The sequence below is a fragment of the Adiantum capillus-veneris genome, chromosome 2 (assembly GCF_014529385.1).
Source record: "Adiantum capillus-veneris isolate H3 chromosome 2, ASM1452938v2, whole genome shotgun sequence".
Lineage (NCBI taxonomy): Eukaryota > Viridiplantae > Streptophyta > Polypodiopsida > Polypodiales > Pteridaceae > Adiantum > Adiantum capillus-veneris.
In genome coordinates, this window is record NC_140932.1 from 86,977,876 (window position 1) to 87,001,106 (window position 23,231).

Sequence of the window (23,231 nt, forward strand, 5' to 3'; positions counted from 1 at the left end):
TTGCAATGGATGCGAAGCGAATGGAGGAGGAAGACCTAGCAGATATTCCTCGGAATGTGAATCTTTACCTTGAAACTTTTAGTTTCGCATGGTCTACTCCAAATGGAACCCAGAATTCAGCTTGGCCGGAGATCTGGTGCAATGAGTTTGCACAAGAGGGGAGTTACTCCTTTGTCAACAAATGCCTCGATTTTTGAATACTAGAGTCACTGATGTCTCTTTGAGCTTCAGGGATAGTGAGAGCTGACAGTAGTTTGCTGGATGACTTTATGAAATGGAATTCCGGAAAAATATGAAATTGACTTGTTCTTGACTTGTTTAAGTGCAGGAACCGATAGACGAAATGATTGCAACATTTCGGTTTGAATGATCTCGAATGGACATGGTTACAATAGGGGTAGTCAATTGGGCATTCGTAAGGACCTAAGTGGATCTAGATGCGATTGCTAACTGCATTGACGATAAATCATGGTCTAAGAACCGAATGAATGTTGAATGTGATTTGTCATGTGATGTCCTGTGATGTCTTGTGATGTCGTGTGATGTGACTGTCGATTGGTACATGTGCTATATGTGTGTTTAGCTGTTGTATCTCCCAATCTCGATCCGCAGCTGGTGTGAAGATGTGCGCATCTGGCCAATAGCACATCGTATCCCATGAGACAAGTGGGTGTCCATGTATCTAGGTCTCGTCACAAAACCGTCCTCCGTAAGCTGGAGAAGATGCTCTCTGTAGAAAGCCATCTTTGTGCCCAGCTCCTGTGCTGGCTGTATCCATGTCCTCCTGATGTCTGGCTGAGTCAGGTCCTGGCGGATGAGCCTGGTAATCTCGGACTGTGTGAGAGTCAGAGAGGGTGCATCCAGTGAGTACTGGAGGGTGGCAGTCTGTCTATGCTGAACCCATGCGCTTGAAACCATGATGTCATCTCCCCATACCAGCATGCTGTATCTCCCTGCATGGCTAACTGTCGCGAAGACTCAAGAGCAAGGCGGGCATATCTGTTTCTGGGAAGTTCCCAGATGCGGTGTATGAAGGAGACGGATCTGGTGAGCGCCTCAACCACTAGTGGGGGGGCAGCTAGCTTTGCTTGTATAATGGCACGTGGTACTGAAGCCTTGGCTCTAATGAGCCGTGAGATCATAGAGACTAGTGTCTTCTCCATGTCCCCCCATCCATCAGTGCGACCTGTCCTCCCATGATGGTCCAATGAAGGTCCCCAAATCTCAGCTCCATAAGAGCAATGCAGAAGCCACCAGGGTGTCAAAGAGCGAGAGCTTCGTCCGAGGCTCCTGAAACTGAACATGTGAACACATCCTCTCCAATCTACCCAATGCTGCATGGGCTCTGGTCAATCTAGTCTCTGCTGCTCTTCTCAATGAAAACGCTGGTCCACTAAAAACCACTCCAAGGTAGGTGTAAGCATCTGTATACTCCACCGTCTCCTGGCCGTATGTGAATGCGGGCGCTGACCTCCTGATTCACTGTGGGGTCGTATTAAATACCATGACCTTGGTTTTACCAAGGTTGACAGACAAACCACTCTCATGGGCAAAGCTATGCAAAGCATCCAAGTGACGTTGCATCCCCTCTGGAGAGTCGGAGATCAACACAATATCATCAGCATATAACAATAGTGGGATCCATGTTCCTGCCAGTTGTGCACCTCTATCACCATCACTCTCAATGTAGTCAGAAACCTCATCCACATATATACCAAACAGAGTAGGAGAGAGCGGGCAACCCTGCTTCACCCCAATAGTGGAGTGAACCGCTGTAGAAAGACCCTCTGAGGTGCGTACATGCCCCACTACTGACCTGTACAGTGCCATGACTCCCCAAATGAGCTCTGTGGGTACTCCCATCTCCTGTAATCTGCGCATCAATTGAGCTCTGGGTACGGTGTCAAATGCTTTGCGGAAGTCCACAAAGCTGCAATAGATCCGTCTCCCATGTGATTTGCCCTCCTCAATGATGGCTCAGAGTGTCAAGATATGGTCAAGAGTAGAAAAACCTCTCCTAAATCCTGCGTGCCCGGCTGTGCGTATCTCTTCCCTCTCTGCCCGTCTACTCAGCTGCTGCTCAAGAATGGATGCGTACAACCGTGCCAATGTGTGTCCGATCATGATAGTGCGATAATTCCCAGCCTCCATAGGGTCTCCTGACTTGAAGATAGGTACAATAGTAGATAGGTTGTAAGTATCAGGCAAGCCCTCACACATGGCACGGTTAAACATAACTGCTAGGAGCTCTGCTAGTAGATCTCTGGCATGCATGAAGTGCTCAGCCACTAAACCATCATGATCATATGCTCTCCCAGTCCTCATCCTGTCAATGGCCTTCCTCACCATCTCAGCGGTGAAAAAAGCACATGTGGGGGGGGCATGGATCGGGGGGGTCGGGAAGGGGTGGCTGCCCAGGAACTGTGTACAGAGATGACGCGTACTGGCCCCAAGCCTTTGTGGAGGTGATGGCAGGGAGGGGGGGAGTGCTCATGAAAGAGCCGCCATGCCTCACGTGAGTCCTTACTCAAGAATAGCTGGTATAGATCCTGCTCTAGGCGAGCCAAAAATGCCCTCTTCTTCCGTCGCACTAGTCGTCGGAAGTCAATCTGTGATTGTCTGTGAGTGATGTCCCCCAAAAGCACCTCCCTCTGAAGTCTAGCTCTGGTCTCTCTGCATTCCTCATCATACCAGCTGTTCTGGGGCATGCTCCCAGAACGACGTCTCTGTTCAGGTTGTGTGTGTGGGTATGCCTCTACTGTTGCATCATGTAACGTCTGCGTCAATATAGTATCAAGCTCCTCCAAAGGTCGCCCTGGCTCTTCTGTACACAAGCGTATGTAGATCCCATCTATGTATACAGAGTGCGTCTCCCGTGTGAACGTGTAGCGAGTAGGAGCTGCCACTTGTGGCCTGTGTACTACACTAAACTCGAAAGATATGGTCAGCGACACAAGAGCATGGTCCACTGCCACACCAATAGGTCTAGGTCCAACTGTGAGGTCCTGGATACTAGAGATGAGACTCGGCTGCGCCATGACATAGTCCACTGTGCTAGCTCCATGTCTGTGTGGAAAGCATGTAAAACCCCCTGCAGCGGGAAATCTCTGTAGGCCATTCAAGATGACCAATCCATGTGCAGTATGTAACAGACTTGGATACTCCAAGTCAAGAATCAACCGCGACAGCACCAAATAACCACTTCAAAACAAGTCACAGATCACAATAGATGTACACTGGCCCAGCGGAGTTCCGTGCCTAGAGATATTGGCCCCAAAGACTGGCGTCCCTTTCGGTATTTCTTTTTATATTAATTAGATCAAAGTACAAAAGAGTGGCTAGGGTTTCACTCTCAGACTCTGCGTCTAGATGCTCTCAGAAGTGAGGCCCTCACCACTAATTTAAAGGTTACAAGGGATGCCCAAAAGCTGAGCCCCAAAAGCTTCAATTCAAAAGCAATTGCTCTCTCTCTCTCTCTCTCTCTCTCTCTCTCTCTCTCTCTCTCTCTCTCATAGAGAGTCAAAACTTGAAAGCAAAAGCATTCTCTCTCTTTCTCATATTGTAGAGAAAAAAGCAAAATTTGCGTCGCTCATCATTTTCAAAAAAAAAATTTATAAAAAATTTTAAAATAGCCTCCACGATTTCCAGAAATTAGGGTTTTTGGCAAAAATTAGGGTTTGCAGGAATTTTAGGGTTTTTGGCAGAAATTAGGGTTTCTGTTGTCCATAGCCACGTCATCACTTTGTGACATACCCCCCTCTTGAAAGCATTGTAATCGACCGTGATTACGCCTGCAAAACCGACAAAAGCCATAAACCGTCTTAGCAGACACTGACTGTTAGTACCTACATACTAGGAACACACATCTAGCACATGTACAAAATTGACAGTCACATCAAACGACATCACAGGACATCACCAGACATCACAGGACATCACATGACATTCAACATTCATTCGGATCTTAGACCATGATTTATCGGCAATGTAGCTAGCAATCACATCTAGGTCCAATCGGGACCTCAACGATGTCCGATTGACCAACCCCTACTGCAACCATGTCTATTCGAGATCAATCAGACCAAAATGCTGCAGTCATTTAGTCTATCAGTTCCTGCACTCACAAGAAGTCAAGAACAAATCAATATCATTATCAAGAATTCCATTTCATAAAGTCATCTAGCAGAATACTGTCAGCTCTCAATATCCCTGAAGCTCAAAGAGACATCAGTGACTTTAGTATCAAAATCGAGGCATCTGTTGACAAGGGAGCGGAGTGACTCCTCTCTTGTGCATCCCACTGCACCTGATCTCCGGCCAAGCTGAATTCTGGGTTCCATTTGGAGTAGACTATGCTAAACCAAAACATCGAGGTAAAGTTTCACAATCCGAGGAGTATCTGCTAGGTCCTCCTCCTCCATCCACTTCGCATCAAATGCAGGAAAGTTTTTGAACTTAACCAAGAACCGCCTTCGGACTTTACCTTTCTTCGTATCGTTATGTGCCAAAATCTGTTCATGAACAAGGATCTCCTTGTTTTCTTCCACTTCGGGTTGCTCATCAGGCTCCCCATCATCAGGCACATCACCCTTAACAGGTTTCAAGAGACTCACATGCAATGCATTGTGAATCCTCCAAGTATCTGGCAGTTTCAATCGGAAGGAGACATCATTTATCTTTTCAGTAATCTGGAAAGGTCCGTAGTATCGCATACTACGAGCTTTGGAAAAAGCCTCTCCTTTCCCTTTTTCTTTCGTAGGCGTGCCTTCTCAAAACGTAAGAGCACCCAATCATCCTCCTTCAATTTCAAGTCGCGACAATGGCGAACCGCTGCCTTTTTTTGTCGTTCTTGAGTCTCCTACAAAGTCTCACGAACCTTGGCAAAAGCTGTATCCAAATCTCGCGAATATTCATCCGCTTCAAATATCTAATCTTTCGTGCTCAGGAAGGATGGAACCTTCGCAGCACTTTCAACAATCTCTCATGGCGTCTTCCTCGTCGAAGAGTGTATCGTGTTATTGTAGGCAAATTCCACCAAAGGTAAGTTCTTTTTCCATTGAGTCTTCTGATCCGAGATACAAGACTTCAATAAATCTAAAATCACGGAATTGGCAATCTCAAATTGCCCGTCAGTTTACAAGTGGAACGATGACGAGAACTGCAACTGCGTGCCAATGTTCTCCCAAATTGCCTTCCGAAACAAACTCATAAATCTGGGGTCTCTGTTGGAGACAATCATCTCAGACGTGCCATGTAATCGGAAAATCGTCGTGATCATTCTGTGTTCTCGGGAGATCAAAAATGAAATCCATTTCAATACTTTTCCAGGGGCGGGTGGGTATGGGTAAAGGCTTTAACAATCCCTATGCCTTATGCCTGTCAAAATTGACCTTCTGGCATACTGTGCACAACTCAACTCTTCCACGTCCTTTTTGAGTCACGGCCAAAAGAAGTATCTCTCTACCCCTTTCATGGTGGTAGCAATGCCGCGGTGACCCGTAAAAGGTGGACAGTGGCATTCAGTCATAACCTTTTCCCTCAACGGTTGTGTAACGCACAACATAGTCTTTTTCATCAAGTAGCCTTCCCGAAGGGAGTATCCAGCTACTGTCTCCCCATCCCGTATCCGTGTGAAAATATCTGCAAAATCTGTATCTGTGGCATACTGATCGACCATATCCTCGAAGCTCTTATGATGTATCGGGGAAATAGCCAGAACCAACGGTTTCTGAGACAAAGCATCTACCACCACATTCTTCTATCCGTGCACATGGACAATCTGGAAGTGGAATTGTGACAAGATGTTCGCACACCGCATCTGCTTTTCCGAAAGCTGCTTCTATGACAAGAAGTAGCGCAAACTCTGATGGTCTGTAAAGACAGTAAAATTCGCTCCGAGTAGGTAATGCCGCCACTGAGTAAGAGCATGGATAACCGCCAAAAGCTCTTTCTCATAAATCTGTGCTGTCATCTCCGGCCTAGAGAACAATTGGCTCTCGTAAGCAATGACATGGCCTTCTTGCATCAAGACCGCACCCAGACTACGACCACAAGCATCACAAAATACTTCAAATGACTTCTGCAAGTGTGGCAAAGTCAAATCTGGTCCTGTAGTCAATTTCTCTTTCAATGTCTGAAAGGCAGTCACCTCTGTGGGTCCCCACGAGAAAGGTACTCCTTTCTGTGTCAAGATATGCAAAGGGGAAGCAACCTCTGCAAAGTTTCGTATGAACCGTCTCTAGTACGAACATAATCCCAAGAAGCTTCTAACTTCATGGACATTCCTCAAATCGGGCCAATCACGGATAGTCTCTATCTTGGCCGGGTCCATTTGCACTCCTGTTGCTGACACACTGTGTCCCAAAAAGTGTATCTCTGGTAGGAAAAATTCACTTTTCTTTGCATTAATCACTAACGTGTGATCTCGTAATGCCTGAAAGACTTGAAGCAGATGATCTCTGTGTTCTGCCTCATTCTTGGAGAAAACAATGATGTCATCAAAGAAAGTGCCAACAAATAGCCTGTACTGTCGAAAAAATCTTGTCCATCATCCGGTTAAATGTCGTAGGAGCATTGGTTAAGCCAAAAGGCATCACCAAAAACTGAAAAGCTGTCTTGTAGACATCTCTTGGCGCTATCCTGATCTGATGATATCCACTCTTCAAGTCAATCCTGCTAAAGCACAAGGATCCCTGTAACCTGTCGAGTATATCATCGATCCTAGGAATCGGAAATCTGTTCTTGATGGTGATTTCGTTGAGAGTGCTTTAATCGATGCACATTCTCCAAGATCCGTCTTTCTTCAAAACCAACAACACTGGAGAGCAATACGGTGAAGTACTAGGCTGGACAAGACCCTTTTCCAAGAGGTCTTTCATTGGGTTCATAATCTTTTCATTCTGTACTCAGCTCACACGGTAAGGTGGCCGATTCGGTGGCGTGCTTCCAGGTATCAGATCAATGGTTTGATCTTCAGGCCCTCTGAAAAGCAATCGGCATGAGTGTGGAGAAAAATCCTGGCGTTCTTTTGATCAGGTCAAAACATATTCAACCTTTATCCATCGTTCAGTTCTCTCCCAAAAGAATGAGTAAGAAACTGAAGTTCATCAAGTACAATCTCTAAGCCCTTCATTTATCAAAGTCGCTTTCTCGGCCCGGTAGTTAACCACGGCGTAGTTCTTGCGGTACCAAGGGATCCTGAGTATAACGTCACTCACATGCCCTGAACACCCCTGTCATTGCAAACGAAGTTTGCCAATGCTCTGTGTAATGGCAACATCCCATCCGGGTGCCAATCGAACTACCTCCGCCTGTGGCGTCAGTCTGTCGGGCGTAATTCCAAATCGAGCTGCCAATTCCAAGTGAAAAGAAGTTGGCCTTGGCTCCTTCAAAAGAGCTTCCTGATCCTTCACTTTGCCCCAAAAGCGGCAAAGTTTGTACTTTCATTCATTAGATTCGGTGGAGGTCCCACGCCATGTGGTACCAGTTCTGCTTTTCTATCTGCCTTTTCTGCCACATTCCTCAACTGCTCTCGAACTCTCAGGCCCGTCGTCGTCTTTATCATTCTGTTCTTTTTGTGCCTTTTTAGGGCCCTTCACGGAGATATGTCCATGTTCCCCGCATCCAAAGCACTTCCCCTCTCGGATGAAGCGAGCTCTCTCCTCAAGAGTAAGCTTGGGTCGTGCATCCTTTTTCTCTGGGTTGCTCTTTTTCTTTCTACTTTCATTCCCAGAAGTCTGTTCGGCTCGTTGTGTCATGGCCTTATCTGTGGGGTAGGTCAAACTGCTAGAATGAAGCAAAGCCCCGCTTCGCATGACTCATCAACTCATAAATAGAAGCTGACTTCTATTCCAAGCAGTGATCTCGGATCTCTGTAGGTAGACCCAAGATAAACCACTCAATCTGTTCTCTGAACGAGATCTTCTTGAATGAAGAGGCGGGTAGAAAAGAGCTCCAGAATCTTTCACAGTAAGCATTGATTGTATCCTTCTTGGTCATCCGAAGATGGTTCCAAGCAGCTCGCATATCTCGTTCATATTCTTGCGTCAACCAAAAAGAAATAAAAAGCTTCTTAAAATTCAGCCATTTAACTGGCGCAGTCTTGTTTAAAAGAAGCGTGGACCACCAAGTACGAGCATTCCTCTTAAAGTAAGAGGCAGCTCTCCGAATCTTGGAGTGCTCTGAATAGCGTCCTCCCGCGAAAGCGATGTCAAACTGCTGTATAAAAGACAAAGCCTTCGAAGCATCTGAGTATCCTGAAAAAGTATCAAACTTGATCGAGTGGCCACCTTGCTTAAACTCTCGGACTTTCTTGCTTTTATCTTCGAGAAAGTCATACTGGTTGGCTTTGTAAAAATTCTTCTTGTTCGCATAAAAGTTTCCGTTGTCAGAGTCTAAACTGTCCGTAGACGAGTCCTCTGTAGAAGTGTCACTCACTGGGCGAGACTTAGACTTCCTTGCCTTTTTCTTGCCCTTTCCGAAGCGTTGTTTCTTGCTTCGCTTTTTGCTTTTCCTGTCTTCTTCGCTCGAGTCTGAAGAGCTAGAAGAACTGTCAGAAGAAGAAGAAGAAGAACTGGGTAGGTCTTCAAACTTGACGCGCTTCTTCAATTTCTTTGCCTTGTCAAATGTCGACCGACGACCCAAATATTCCGGGAAGTCAGTCCCTTTCTTCTACTTTTTGCCTTGCTTTTTGCCTTTCTTTTGCACGTCGAAAAGCTGAGCAATCCATGCATCAACCACGTTCTCTAGTTCCTTCTCCGTATATTTCTTGGAGGCAAAAGGTTTCTTGAGAGCGGGTTTCGGGAGTGGTGTTGTGGTTCTTTGCCACTCCATCTGTACCTCTTCCAAAGAGGTATGGTTTATATATTTTTGCCATCTTCGGGTCCTTGGCAAAACTGAGCATCATCTTTGTTGCATCATCAATCAATTTTCGACGCTCCATCTCTTGCTGCTCCGCCTGAGTAGGCCAAGGCGGGCCATACTCTCTCTCTGAATCTTCGTTGTGATCCGAGCCCGCATCTGCAGATGCAGAGGGAGTCGACTGATCATTGCCTGAAGCCATAGGTGCCGCGGGAAAAAAAAATTCGGGGATCGGATTTCCCGTAGAAGAGAAATCGGCCGTGCTTTGATACCACTGTAACAGACTTGGACACTCCAAGTCAAGAATCAACCGCGACAGCACCAAATAACCACTTCAAAACAAGTCACAGATCACAATAGATGTACATTGGCCCGGTGGAGTTCCGTGCCTAGAGATATTGGCCCCAAAGACTGGCGCCCCTTTCGGTATTTCTTTTTATATTAATCAGATCAAAGTACAAGAGAGTGGCTAGGGTTTCACTCTCAGACTCTGCGTCCAGATGCTCTCAGAAGTGAGGCCCTCACCACTAATTTAAAGGTTACAAGGGATGCCCAAAAGCAGAGCCCCAAAAGCTTCAAATCAAAAGCAATTGCTCTCTCTCTCATAGAGAGTCAAAACTTGAAAGCAAAAGCGTTCTCTCTCTCTTTCTCATATTGTAGAGAAAAAGCAAAATTTGCGTCGCTCATCATTTTCAAAAAAAAAATTTATAAAAAATTTTAAAATAGCCTCCGCGATTTCCGGAAATTATGGTTTTGGCAAAATTAGGGTTTGCAAGAATTTTAGGGTTTCTGGCAGAAATTAGGGTTTCTGCTGTCCGTAGCCAGGTCATCACTTTGTGACACAGTCCCCATGTCTATCAAGTGTCGTCCATACTCAGTATGCTCCCCATCATGCGATAATCTGGATAGGCCTGTCTTTGCAACATTCAACTCTCTCAGCATCTCTTCTGAATATCATAAAAAACTGTCTGATGATGAGCAGTCCTAGCATTGAAATCCCCTAGAATGATGATGTTACCATCTCTAGAGAACTCCCAGATGTCATCATCCAAAATAGAAAAGGGGGACTGTCCTGTGGGTGGTGCATATACTCACGTACTCGCGGGAAAGTAGCAAATAGCGATGTAAAGGTGTCTGCCTGTCTCTGCTCTCAATCTCACCCACATGTACCTAGCTTGCTCATCCCTGCGAGCTATGTCTATCAATGGCTGCAACTCCTCCCTGAATAACACTGCCACTCCACCGGAGCCCCGCCCTCTGTGCTCTGATCGCGTCTCCTGTCTACATGCGGTCTCCCATCTGTACCCATTAATGTGAGGCATAGACTGCCTAGGGGCTTGATGTGTCTCAGAGTAGAAGATGATATCTCTCCCACTAAAACTTTCCTCAAAAGCAGAAAAAGTCATCCCCGAGTAATCTTACCAATCTTACCTTTTTCCCTTCCCGCTCTAATCTCTGGCATTACCTCTTGCATATGAGCTATTTGTGAGAGGGTAAGGTCATCCCCGAGGAAGATGCCCGTTTTCTTAAGAGTTGGTCTCTTCTTCAAAAAGTCCTTCTTCGCTTCCATGGAGGGAAAACGAAGGATGAGTGCTCTTTCTTTCGAGGTTTCCCCCTTGCTCCCATTTTTCTTGTTGCCCACTCTCCAAGCTCTTGAGTGCATCGGCTCATGAATCCCCATCAAAGCCATGAGTTCTTTTACCTCTTCGTCCACATTATCTCTGTCTTTAAAACCGCAAATCCTCACATGTAGAGAGCGCACACGCCTTCTTTGCTCCTCTTCAAGTGTCAAGTTAATGATGGTGGGTGTGGACGTAGTTGTTTCCTTGCTTTTCCCTTTCTTGGCAACCTCAATCCACTTCTCAGCCTCATCTGCCTTTTGCTGGGTCTTTGTAATAACGTCCACCCAAGAGGTCGTCATTTCTTTGTGTTGCTCTTCCCCTCTTTGATGGCTCGCACTTGCTCTTTGATCGTGTTAGCTCTTGTATTACTGAAGGTTGCAATTCTCCCTCTTCAAGTGTATTTCGTGATCGTGCCTCTGCGAGCTCCCTCTTGAGTGACGCAATCTCTTCGTCTTGGGCCGTCACCCGATCTCCCAGTGTAGCTATCTTGCTTTCTTGGGCCAACACGCGTTCGTCGAGCATTTTTATTGTGCCCAGTAAATTGCGATTGATCTTGTTAATTGTTTCGATCATTTTTCTTTGCATTTTTGAACTGCATCCTCTAAAGGGTCAAGCTTGTTATTTTGTTTCCGCATGCTTGGTCGCCGCAAAAAACGAGAAGGGGATTTGCGATGGTAGTAGGAGACTGCCCTACATGCCCCGCACTATGCATACATGTTCTCCCCGCTTTAAGCATACATGGCATACGTTTTTTCCTTTACTGCAATTTCTACCAATTCCCGCTTTCTGCAAACTGTCAATTCTGCAATTTCTGTAAGCTCTGTAAATTCTTGAGATTTTGAGAATTCTGTAAATTTCTGTATTTGCGTGCCGTCACTGTTTTCTTGCAGGGCTTAGAGGACTGTTTGGAAAAAAGTCGCGTGGCGTGGGAACCTGCACCTGTGGAGGAGGGGGGGGGGGGTGGACGCTGGAAATTGCTGGGCTGTGGGACGGGCGCGGAAAATGCAGAGAACGTGAAAATGTGAAAATGGGGCGGGGGGGGGGGGGGTACGCTGGGTAAAACGCGAGCGTGGGATGCAGGGCAGGTCGAGCAGGGGGAGGGGATGTGCAGCGCGTGCAGGGCAGGGGGGAGGGGGGGGGGGCAGCGCGAGCAGGGCAGGTGGGGTGTGCAGCACGCGGAGAGAGAGAGAGAGAGAGAGGGGGGGGGGGGGGGGGCAGCGTGAGCAGGGCAGGTGGGGGTGTGCAGCGCGTGTAGAGAGAGAGAGAGAGAGAGAGAGAGAGAGAGAGAGAGAGTGAAAAGCAGAAGGCTTTTGCTTTATTTTAAAAGCTTTTGACTTTCAGCTTTTGGGCTCTGCTTTTAGCATCCCTTGTAATCTATAAATAAGCAGGTAGGCCTCTCACAACTCAGAGCATTTGGATGCAGAGTCTGAGTGTGAGCGCTTGCCCGCACTCTTGTACTTTGAACTCAGATTAATACAAAAAGAAATACCGAAAGGGGCGCCAGTCTTTGGGGCCAATATCCCTAGGCACGGAACTCCGCCGGGCCAGTGTCGAATCAATTGTGAACTGCGAACTGTTTTAAGTATTTATTTGTGTTGTCGCGGTAGATTCTTGACTTGGAGTGTCCAAGTCTGTTACATTTGGCCTTCGTCTATTTTACAGGTGTAATCAAGGGTGATTACTCTTCTTTCTTTCAAGGGGGGTAATGTCACAAGAACTGACGCGGCATGCCCCTAGGGGACCTAACAAGGCTGGAAAATAACCCAAAAGGATGGCTCAAAAAACGACCGCCAAAAGCAGAGTCCAAATTCCAAATTGAGCGTAATTTGCCCCGCGAATCATGTTGATGACGTGTAGTCTGTATGGCCAGCTTGGGGAACAGCTTTTGGGCGACAACTTTTGGAGCCATGCTTTTGGGAACCTGCAGCTTTCGGTGCGCCCAGTTTTATGGCCCCCTTGTAACCTTTATAAGAGAGACCAGGGCTCCTACAGATTAGCTTGGAAGCCATTGCGGAGGAGACCCACTGCAATTGTACTGTTTATGATCAATCAAGAAAGAAATATCGAAAGGGGCGCCAGTTTTTGGGGCCAGTGCATCTCGAAGCGGAACTTTGTAGCTTTTGTTCGTGTGTCGTTATTGATTTCTCGCTTCGCTGTCCAAGCCTGTTACTGCGCACGTGTTGTGTGCGTGAGTGGAGCCTGGTTTTGTGTGCATTGTATCTTTTTGTGCTCCTAAGACTTACTTTTTTTGGGGGGGTAGGGGTGGGTGTGTTTGCAGGTGTGAGTGAAGTTTGTTTTTTGAGTATGTTTTCCCCGCTTTCTGGTTTTTCTGCTTTGTTTTGTTGTTGTTTTTTGTTTTGGTTGGTGCTTGCTCTTTTTGCCAGGTTTTCTACAACAGATTTCATACGGTGGTCCCCAAAGTTCCTTTACTATGGGTAGAGAATATTATCTTCATATGAGTTTCGGGGACATAAGGTTGCCTTATTAAGTTATTAGGCTATCGCCTCAAAATCTTTGGGATCTAGAAGTCTTACTTTTTAGGGTTGTTCCCTCCCCAACTTTGGATTTCAGGAGCCACCTTCAGCAAGTGGACTGTCCTCTATACTGGCTGACATCTCCTTCGCTCCAGTTATATAGTGCTCTGCTGACCCATGATTTAAGTTCGAGAAGTTGTGTGTTTGTTGGCACGCACATGTATTCCTGCACTGTAGTACAAGCTGGTTACATTAGTCTTGCTGGTTTGTTCTTTCTCCACTCATTCTGCCATGATTCTCTTTTCTTCTGGAGCTTTATGCATCACGTGTGGGCTCACTGTGCAAAAAACAGCAAGTGAACTCTCTCTCTCTTCTACAGCATTTATCCTCTTTGGTCAGTGTAACACAGTTCAACCCAAAGGGGCAAGGGACCTGCGACCTATAAGGAACCCCCTCCACAACTTGTTCGTCTGTTTATTTTCTTGTTTATTCATTAGATTGCGTATAGGCTGGATGAGAAAGATGTTGGATCGTTGGCTATGGATTGTTCGGGGTTAGGTCTATAATTCTCAAGTTTGTAGACCTCACTTTCATGGTACAAGTTGGCCTTCGATTCCTAGCTAGGATAGTAGGATGGAACTGGGGATCCCTGTGTTCTTTCCTTCGATATTCAGATTTTTTTGAGTATGACTAGGGTTAATTGTCTGACGTAAAGACAGGCCTGCACTGATAGTAAGTGTTTGTTGTTTGGTCACCTCCCAGTATGCAGTGTGAAATAAATAGAAGTCGTTTTTGTGTAGCTATACATACATGAAGAGAAGTTCAACCAGCCGATCTTCGGTGCGAATAATATCACCGGAAAAGTCTATCCGGTAAGATGGGATCCACATGGGTCACAAAATTTCTCTTATTTTGCCTCTTATCCATGTATAAGGTAGTACCTCTTCATGTGTTTGTGCAGGTAATTCCAGATGGTGAGCATAGCGCTCTGTATTCCCCACATTCCTTCAAGATCATTTTTAAGGAAGGTGGCTGTGGCACATTTGTGCCTTTGTTTTTTAATCTGCTGAAGTTTCTAAGGCAATTTCCACCTCAGACAAATGAGTCCCAATCACACATCAGTGTCCAGCAATCAAACTCATATGTTTACAATGACCCATTTCCGACAGCATCTCCCCCAACTGATGAGATCATGCGGCAAGCGTGAGTAACAGTCTCTGTAGTCTAATTCCAAAACTGGAAAATTTTGTTGTACTTAATTTGCAGTTTCTGAATTTCAGGTATGTTGATCCAAATGATCCAACCAAGATTTATTTGCAGCAACCATATGATCCTAATCAATCTCAGCTGCGCAGGAGGACATATGTCTCACCACGGCCAGAAGAAGGCCAGCTGTAACAATGCACATAACTGTTGGCACCTTACTGCTACTTAGTGGACCTAGTGAATGAATGTGGGAGTTATTAGAGAGGTTCAGTATCTGCTCATACGTTTTAATATCAGATATTCACTGTAAATAATGTTCATAGTATAGTTTGTAGCCCTTGTTAGGTGAGTTGAACCAAAATAAACTTGTTCAAAGCTCGTCATTTTGTCAAATTTCGGAGTTCTGATAAGTTTTCAATCATGAGGTCTTTAAACCAGTCCTTGAAAAAAAAAAACCATGAGTGCAGGTGCACATATTAGACAAGCAGTTGCACCCGAGTACCTTGGCATGGGTAGTAGATACGGGGAGGTGTATAAAAACATTGGGGGTGGATCACGCGCTTAAACGTCAGCAAACATAAAAAAGGGTTTTTTGTCTAAAGTTTAAGCTGAATTGGATCGGAAAGAAACTGAGGAAGTTTACCAACTTTTGGAATTTATCCGAGTGGTCCAAAGAAAGGGAATTTAAGCTAATAAGTTGTACCGACCTATATTGCCTCGGCCAAGGGGCCTAAAACCTTATTAATAAAAAGCAAGGACCCACTTTGCGTAAACTCATGATGATGCGGCAGGCTGTATGGACCATCGCAAATCGTGCTCCGTTGACACCTGCTGATGTGGCACACTGTACGGACAGCCCATGGGGCACTAGCATTTGGCTACTAGATGCTTTTAGAACCTGCTTAATGTACTGCTTTTGGCCAAGGGCCTTCATAAGAATTTAGAGGGCCTCTCTTTCGGTAGATTTGCTTGGGAGCATTGTGGAGAGAGTGGACCCTCAAACACTACTTGTTGAAGCATTATCATAAAAAAATACCGAGAAGGGGCGCTAGTCTTTGGTTGGGGCTAGTACTTTTGGGTGCAAAACTCCGTCATACCGTGTCGTGTCTCTAAGAAATACCAAGAAGGGGCGTCAGTCGTTGGGGCCAATACTTGTTGAAGCATTATAATAAAGAAATATTGAGAAGGGGTGCCAATCTTTGGGGCCAGTACTTTTGGGTGCAAAACTTCGTTGTGTTGTGTCGTGTCTCTAAGTTTTGTTCAGTTCTTTCAATTTCTCTCATCCTTGGCTTAGAGTGGCCGAGTCTATTAGAGTACAATTCTTCTTCTATGGAGGATCCAATCCCTTTACTTGCATCACACATGGATTCAGTTGACGAATCAGGTAACTGTGGTACCTGACCACTCAGGTACAAAACAAAACAACAAAGATTTGATTGGACATTGACTACCTTTCGATGATTTGGGAGAAGAGTATGGTCTGAGTCCACCCACAAAGTAGGAAAGAATGGATATGCAATTGCAACATGTCGATACTTGTGCTCGACATATGCTTTAGTACGCTAAGGATCTCCTATTTGTGAAAGTTTTTTCGAAGCATCCACTTGATGAGGTGCACTCCCAATGGCGAGATGCTATCCGTTCGCCTCTCACGTCGGCTTTGAAGAAGAAATCTACACCAGTGGTGCCAAGTCAAAGAGTGTACTCAGAAGATGAATTTGATGAAGTTGTAGAGCGACGAGTCAATAGACTCATGAAGACGAAGAGGCAGTTGTGGAAGAAGAGTCGAGCAGTAGACTATCCTGGCTACTGGGGTCGAAAATCTACCTTTGAGGCGGCTAGTAAGCCAAAGAAACGTGTTCGATTTGAGGGTATTTCTAGTTCGTCCTCGTCCTTTTCCAACAGCTCGGAGAGTTCTTCCTCTAAATCCAACGCTGAGGATAGAAAGAACAAGAAGAGGAGAAAGACCCAGGGACATACAAAGGCAAGAAGAGTAGATCACACAAAAGATATTGGAAGCAATTTGCTAGTTCGGATGAGGACTCCTCGTCCTTCCAGAGCTCGGATTTCGATGAGCCGATGTACACAACAAAGAGGAAGTACATATACCGAGCCAATCGATATGATTACCTTGAGGACAAGGGCAAGAAGCCCAAGGATTTCAAGGTGGATGGGTAGGCTTCAAAGTTTGATACATTTTCTAGCTTCAAGGATACCCATAGAGCCTTGGATCTTTCGGGAGGGTGCTACTTAAAGCACTCCAAGGTACGAAGGGCGGCGTCCTATCTCAAAGAGAATGCCCAAACTTGGTGATTCACCCTACTACTACGCGGGGAAGCGCCAATGAAGTGGCTACGGTTCAAGCGAGTTTTCACTTCTCCATGGCTCACTTAAGAATACGAACAAGATGTAATCACCGCTTGGAATCATCTAAGAAGGGCCAAGGAAGACACACTAGATGTCTATTGTCAGAGATTTTGGGATACTTTTTTACTTGCCTCCTCTTTTAAGAAAATCACCTTTAAGCAACAAGGTGAGCGTTTCTGCAACGGATTTTCCAAGAGATATGGAGCTATTGTTTGTCGAAGAAGTCCAAGTTCACGTAGCGGCTCATGAGACATGCCAAGCAAGGGTGTGCAGTGCATGCAAGCACTCTTACTTACCCTGTAGACAAGCTTGTGGTAGTCCCTACCGGACAAGAATCGAACAACAGTAACATGAAGATCATAAGCAACGGAAAAAGAAACCTTTGGGCCCTCGGTTGTCTGTAGAGAAGCATGCCAAGTACTACAAAGAGGACAAGTGTTATGGATGTAGGAAATAAGGGCATGTACTTGCCAAGTGCCCCAGAAAGCCTCTATTAATCAAGCAGGGGACAAGCCAAAGAGTTCCAAAGCAGCAGAGGAGCGAGGAAAAAAGAGCAAGACAAAAGCAGGACTTGTAGTGGATTTTGTGGGGGCCGACCCAACACAAATGATGAAAGTACGGAGCTCTACAAAGCGGAGGGCAAAGTATGAGATCAAGAAGCCCTCATCTTCTTTGACGAAGGAGCCAAGGCCAACTTCATTTCGATTGAATTGGTGGCTCAACTTGGAACTACACCAGATGCAATGGGACCACCGACCGAGACAATTCTAAATTCACCAGGAGGGGATGTTGCCGTTACACCCGTCATAGGCAACTTCGGTTGCCGTGTCAGGTGTATTTAGGGCCTGCAGACTTTTACATCATGCCGTTGAAAGGATGTGACGTCCTTTTGGGAATCTCCTCGTTCCACAAGAACGACACAGTGATCGACTATAGGGCGAGAAAAGCAACATTGAAGAATGAGCAAGGTAGAGATATAGTGCTTGATGTAAAATTGAATGGCGAGTCCGTTCCACTTGTATCGATGTCGGCCATTTCAAAATTAATGAAAGTCAATTTGTTTGTTTACTCAATCTACTCGCATGAGTTAAATGAAAATAAAACATCAAATTTGTCCGACCTTGAGAAGGAACAACAAATTTTCTGCAAGCTCAGGACGATTGCTTCTCTGAATGCTTACTGGGAGAGTTTCCTCCTTAGCGACCTGAAGATCACACCATTGATTTGATTCGCGGTAGCACATCACCAAACTGGCCACCTTACCGAGTTAGCAAAGCCCAAAAGGAGGAAATTATGAAGCAAGTGAAAGAGCTTCTAGAGAAGGGTCTAATAAGCCCCAATACATCACCGTACTACTTGCCAGTGTTGTTGGTATTACGAAAAATGGATCTTGGAGAATGTGCATCGACTATAGAGCTTTCAACAAAATCACCATCAAGAACAAGTCTCCAATACCTAGGATTGATGATATATTGGACATGCTACAGGGTTTTACTGGTTTTAGCAGAATCGACTCGAAAAGTGGCTATCGTCAAATCAGGATGCTCCTGAAGATGTAAACAAGACCACTCAGGATGTCCTTTGGTGGGTATTTGGTGATGCCTTTCGGTCTTATGAATGCGTTGGCATGTTTAATAGGATGATGGATAGGATTTTTAGAGAGTATAGGTAATTTGTGGGCACCTTTTTTGACGACATCATCGTATGCTCCAACAGTGGGACATAGCACACACACCATCTGTTACAGATTTTCAAGGAATTGCGGCAACATTGACCGGTGGTTAATGGGAAAAAGATCGAGTTTTTTCTTGCCAGAAATACACTTTTTGGGACAAATTTTCTTTGCAGAGGGTGTAAAAATGGACACGGCCAATGTTGAAACCATTCGAGATTGGTCAGATTTGAAGAATGTACATGGAAGTTCGAAGCTTTTTGGGTTTGTGCTCGTATTACTGGTGGTTCATTCAAAAGTTTGCGGAGATTGCTTCTCTGTTACACATATTGACACAGAAAGGGGTTTCTGTTTCTTGGGGACGATCTGAGATTGCAACATTTAAGACTCTAAAAGAGAAGTTGACAACTGGTCCAATGTTGATAGTAGGTACTACCAGATTTGCAAAAGCCATTTGAGGTTTACTGTGATGTGTGGTCGTAGTTTTGGTGTTGTGTTAATGCAGGAGGGCCATGTTGTAGCTTATTGCTGAATGTTCTCGCGACTAGAGCCAGTTGCACAAATTTATGAGAAAGAGCTATTGGTAGTCATCCATGCTCTTACTCAGTGGCGCCATTTTCTACTCGTAGCCCATTTTTTAGTGTTCATCGATCACCAGAGTTTATGATACTTGTCCTAGAAACAACTTTCGGACAAATAATTGAGATGGGCAAATATTTTGTCGCAGTTTGACTTTCAGATTGTCTATGTCGAAGGAAAGAAGAACTTGGTGGTTGACACATTGTCTTGCAAGCCACATATTTTCGCTATTTCCATGATTCGTTATCAGAGATTCAAGGATATGGTTGATCAGTATGCCACTGAGAGAAACACTTTGTAGAACCTCCGATTATTCTCCTCTAGGCTCTTGCAAGTAGTCGTAGTGAGTTGGTGCCAATTCGTCATGACATTGCCATGCAGATGCAAACATTTGCTTGAGGCAAACCCATGTGGCCGATGCTTGTCCTTGCATCAACAGTGTCGGCCATTAGCATTTTGGTTCCCTGGTGCAATATTTGCGTGTTGGTCGGAAAAACCAACCATATTAAAAGCTGCATGCAGTAGCCCAAATTGGCCATGATTGCACTGAAACCGTTGTCGGAGGCCAATATTACCATACATGGGGTTTGGCATCATGCCTTGCATACCCCCAAAGATTGTTCCTGGCACGTAACCAACCATTCTCTGAAACACAAATCCACCTCTAAAATACCTAGCATGTACTGCACATCCTAACCACTTGTTCATGGACAGAAGTAAGTTGTCTTGGAGCCCCATATGACTCTATAACATGAGAGTGCTCCCTGCCTTGATGAGACGCACAAGGGACCTAGGCTTCAATAGGCTCTACTTCATGAGACAGTTGCCTTGTCTGCTGTGACACATGGTGCTTGCAGAAATTCCATAAACCTAGGATTCTGCACCAATCAAGAAAACACATTCACAACGGCAACCAACTCTGTCCAGAACGCCTCCTCGTCTAGTTTCCCAGTCATATACTGTTGAGCATTCAAATCAACAAAAGGTACAAACAGGGGTGGCCGTGAACTCTCGCCATGCTTGAACACTGGAGGAGGAATAACTTGTTTGTCATGTGAAGAGGAGCCCTTATCCCTGGCGTCGTTTGTCCTGTCAACTATAGTGTAATTCCCAGTTCCTATGGTCTGTGTCTTCGCCGCAAACCAACCAAGGCTCACTCTTTAAGGAAAAAGTGATTCTGTCTCGGCGAACCATGAAACTGGCTTGTAGGGCAGTAGACTTTAGCTTTTACCCGAATCTTTACTTGATAAACTTTACTTTTACGACACAGAGAAAGTTCACGAATAAACGTGTGACTGGAAATTACACTTCAAACAAAAACACGGCTTGAAAGCTATAGTGCTTCCAAGCAGACAACGACACCCTGCTGGCCCCAAAGATTGGCGCCCCTTTTGGTATTTGTTTATTCTTATTACACTTGACAAAAACCTGTAAGCTTCTACAATCTGTCCACTTTTATCAGACTGAAATTTCCTGCTTTAACCCGAATTCAGCAGCATAACCATAATAGAAGTCTCCATAGACAAAATCCCAAGTAAACAGTGACTTTCCAAGCACTTTACAAAACCTGTCGAGAAATTATAGCACACGGAAAGATCTATTTTTGGCCTCCAAAATGCACCAAAACACCTATTTGATGATTCCCTAGCTTCTCCGAAGCTCTTTGGACTCGTAGGCATCAAAACTAGCCAGAACCCTAAACCTACAAAAAATTCTAGCAAGCTGAAATTCTTTGTTTTATGCTCCAATTCGCGTGCTGATTACTTTTGTGGGTAGCTTTCGAGCTCCTGTACCTATAGGGTCACTTTCCCTTTGAATTAGACGAGATTTCTCGGGGGAAATCTCTCTAAATTATCTTAGACAAGGACCCAAGGCTCCTCTCGCATTACCTTGTAGTTTAGGTGCGAAATCCTAAACCTGCAAAAAAACACAGCAGGCTATAATTCCTTGTTTCGCATCATTTTGAGCAGAGCAAACACGTCTATACGTGTCTCAGAAGCTCCCGCACGCAATGAGATAGTTCCCTTGTAAATCAGACGAGTTTTCAAGCAAGAAAACTCTGCGTTTTCACATTTCTTCAGGGTGGAACTGTGCGTACTTGAAGGGGATTAGCTAATTTGAAGGGTAGTAACAATTAGCTAATCCGGTTGCTGTACAAAAGGCTCTTGCCTTGGCAAACGCGCATAAAACCCCCAGATCTGTACATGGTCATTTGAGAAGCCCAACTAGAGGGGCATTACCATACGTGCAAAGGGGAGAGAGAGATGCGTGAGAGAAAATCATCGCACTGCATGAGATAAGGGAGAAGACAAGGTTTCCATTAAAGATGTGATCACATGCACGCACTACTCACACACGCTGTGTTCACTTATGATAAAAATTCAGCCCCAACCTCCATTTTGGGTGCCCCCTCTAGGGGATGAGATACTTTGGACGATGTGTTGACCTGCAGGTTGCTCTCCTACTACCATGTGTCCAATTTGCTCATTTTGGTTTAATTCTAGTACCCACCAACTTATAAAGTCCTACCACGGGGCCTAAATGACTTTAAATGTGCCTAACCACTTCTTTACTAGTCGGATTCGAGTGCCGATCGGCCCAACCATCTCGTGGTTGCCTGGCCTTGAGTCTGCGGGTGAAACTCTCGGCTAACGATCGTTTCACACTGGCCACACAATGTCTGAGCATTTGTGATTTTAACAAGAGCGTCTCGAAAATTAAATAAAAATCAAAAGAAGGAAACCAACAAATATATATATTGGTTGTCACAATCTCGTGATAGATACTGAAGGGTTGACATTATTTTGCCGAAATACTTAATGTAAAGAAGCACTTTGAAATGGGAATTTCTAAACTGAATTTGTTACATGTGCTCTCTCATGTGTGTATTGTCTGAGTGCATGTTTGAAAGACGAAATGATTGCAACATTTTTGACTTGTTCACGAGGGATGAGGCGGATATGATGGTAATGAATTTTAGTAATGAGAGGCGAGGTGTATATGATAGTAATGAGATTTAGTCAATCAAGACATCCGTCAGAGATCAACGCGGTCTCGGTGTGATTGATAAATATTTTACAATGATCATGATTCTCATCTAAGATCTCGACCGGAATAGTGATGTGAAGTTTTATTGACTGTGGCCTTCGTGCAAGTGCTGCATATATGTGGTCTAGTGCGTCGGTACTTGAGTCTGTTTGTTGAACTGGTTTTTGTCCTATGTCTGTTTTGCATGCGTAATCTAAGGTGATTACAATTCTTTCAAGAGGGGGTATGTCACAAAGTGATGATGTGGCATGACCTAAAAGACACAGCTTGGATAGAAGGGCCTAGAGATTCTTGAAAAGAAACTGAGAAAGTTTACCAACTTATGGAAGTTATCCAAGTGGCCTAAACAAAGGGAATTCAACATAATAATTTGTACCAACTTATGGTACCTCGACCGAGGGGCTTAAATCCTTATTAATAAAGGTAGGGACCCACTTTGTGTAAACCCATGATGTGGCAAACTGTATGGACCGTCGCAATGACATAATAATTTGTACCAACTTATGGTGGGGGTATTCGCAAGCTAAAACCAAGAATCTTGAACACATGTTCTTTTATCTTGTGAGCATTTCCGCTAAACTTATGGCCGCAGGTCTTATACATAAACTTTGATGTAGTCTTTTCGTTGACCAATTCATCTATGTAGTTCCACTTGTATCCTTTCACCATCTTCTTAAGATCTGCAAACTCAAACAAACTAATTACTAAATACACATCTAAACTCAAACTCTAATACCATTTACAATACTTTATTCGTCAACGTTTTCAACCTCTTCAAATTATAAATACCAATTTTTTTTTCAAGTGTGAGCTTTTAGTTAAAATCGAGGTATTGATAAACGGTCCTCTCATTTAAGGATTTTTTTAAAAAATCACTCACTAAATTGTTTTATTATTTTCTATGCTTAGTAAATGTATCTTTTATTATAATACAAAAGCATTAAAATATTCTTTTGTTTTAAGTTTTAAGGTATCTTTTTATTTTACTTCCTTTTTATTTTATTTTGTTCCAAAATGATAAGGTGCAATGTGCACCATTTATCTTATTATTTAAGTGGGGCCCTTTGTAATATATAAGCTATTTGCGAGTAGAGGGTTACATCAACTAGAAGAAAATAAAAAAAAAGGCCCATTAGTGGAAGTTATGAGAAGATGCATGAGGAGATTTAGAGTAGAGAATTGAGAAGGGGGAGGTAGGACACGTAGAGACCATGTCTCCCAATAAGGGACCTCTCTCTCTCTCTCTCTCTCTCTCTCTCTCTCTCTCTCTCATCGCAGAGCAAAGGATGGATGCTTTATAAGGCATAGGCAAATAAAATCTATTCTTCTTGTTCTTCTTCTCTCTCTCTCTCTCTCTCTCTCTCTCTCTCTCTCTCTCTCTCCAGCTCTTGCGTCCTTCCTTGA

General features: G+C 44.6%; 1 protein-coding gene across 1 annotated transcript in view; it reads left to right on the forward strand.

Annotated features, from left to right (window-relative positions):
* The window catches only part of LOC147463125 (classical AGP protein), a 29,759-nt gene extending 15,220 nt beyond the window's left edge, over nucleotides 1-14,539 (forward strand). The window contains exons 3-5 of the mRNA XM_086487409.1: nucleotides 13,756-13,827; nucleotides 13,917-14,158; nucleotides 14,236-14,539. Of these exons, the coding sequence (XP_086343535.1) occupies nucleotides 13,756-13,827; nucleotides 13,917-14,158; nucleotides 14,236-14,353 (432 nt within the window). The 3' untranslated portion in view covers nucleotides 14,354-14,539. The remainder of the gene's footprint in view (nucleotides 1-13,755; nucleotides 13,828-13,916; nucleotides 14,159-14,235) is intronic.
* The last annotated feature ends 8,692 nt before the right edge of the window (nucleotides 14,540-23,231 follow it).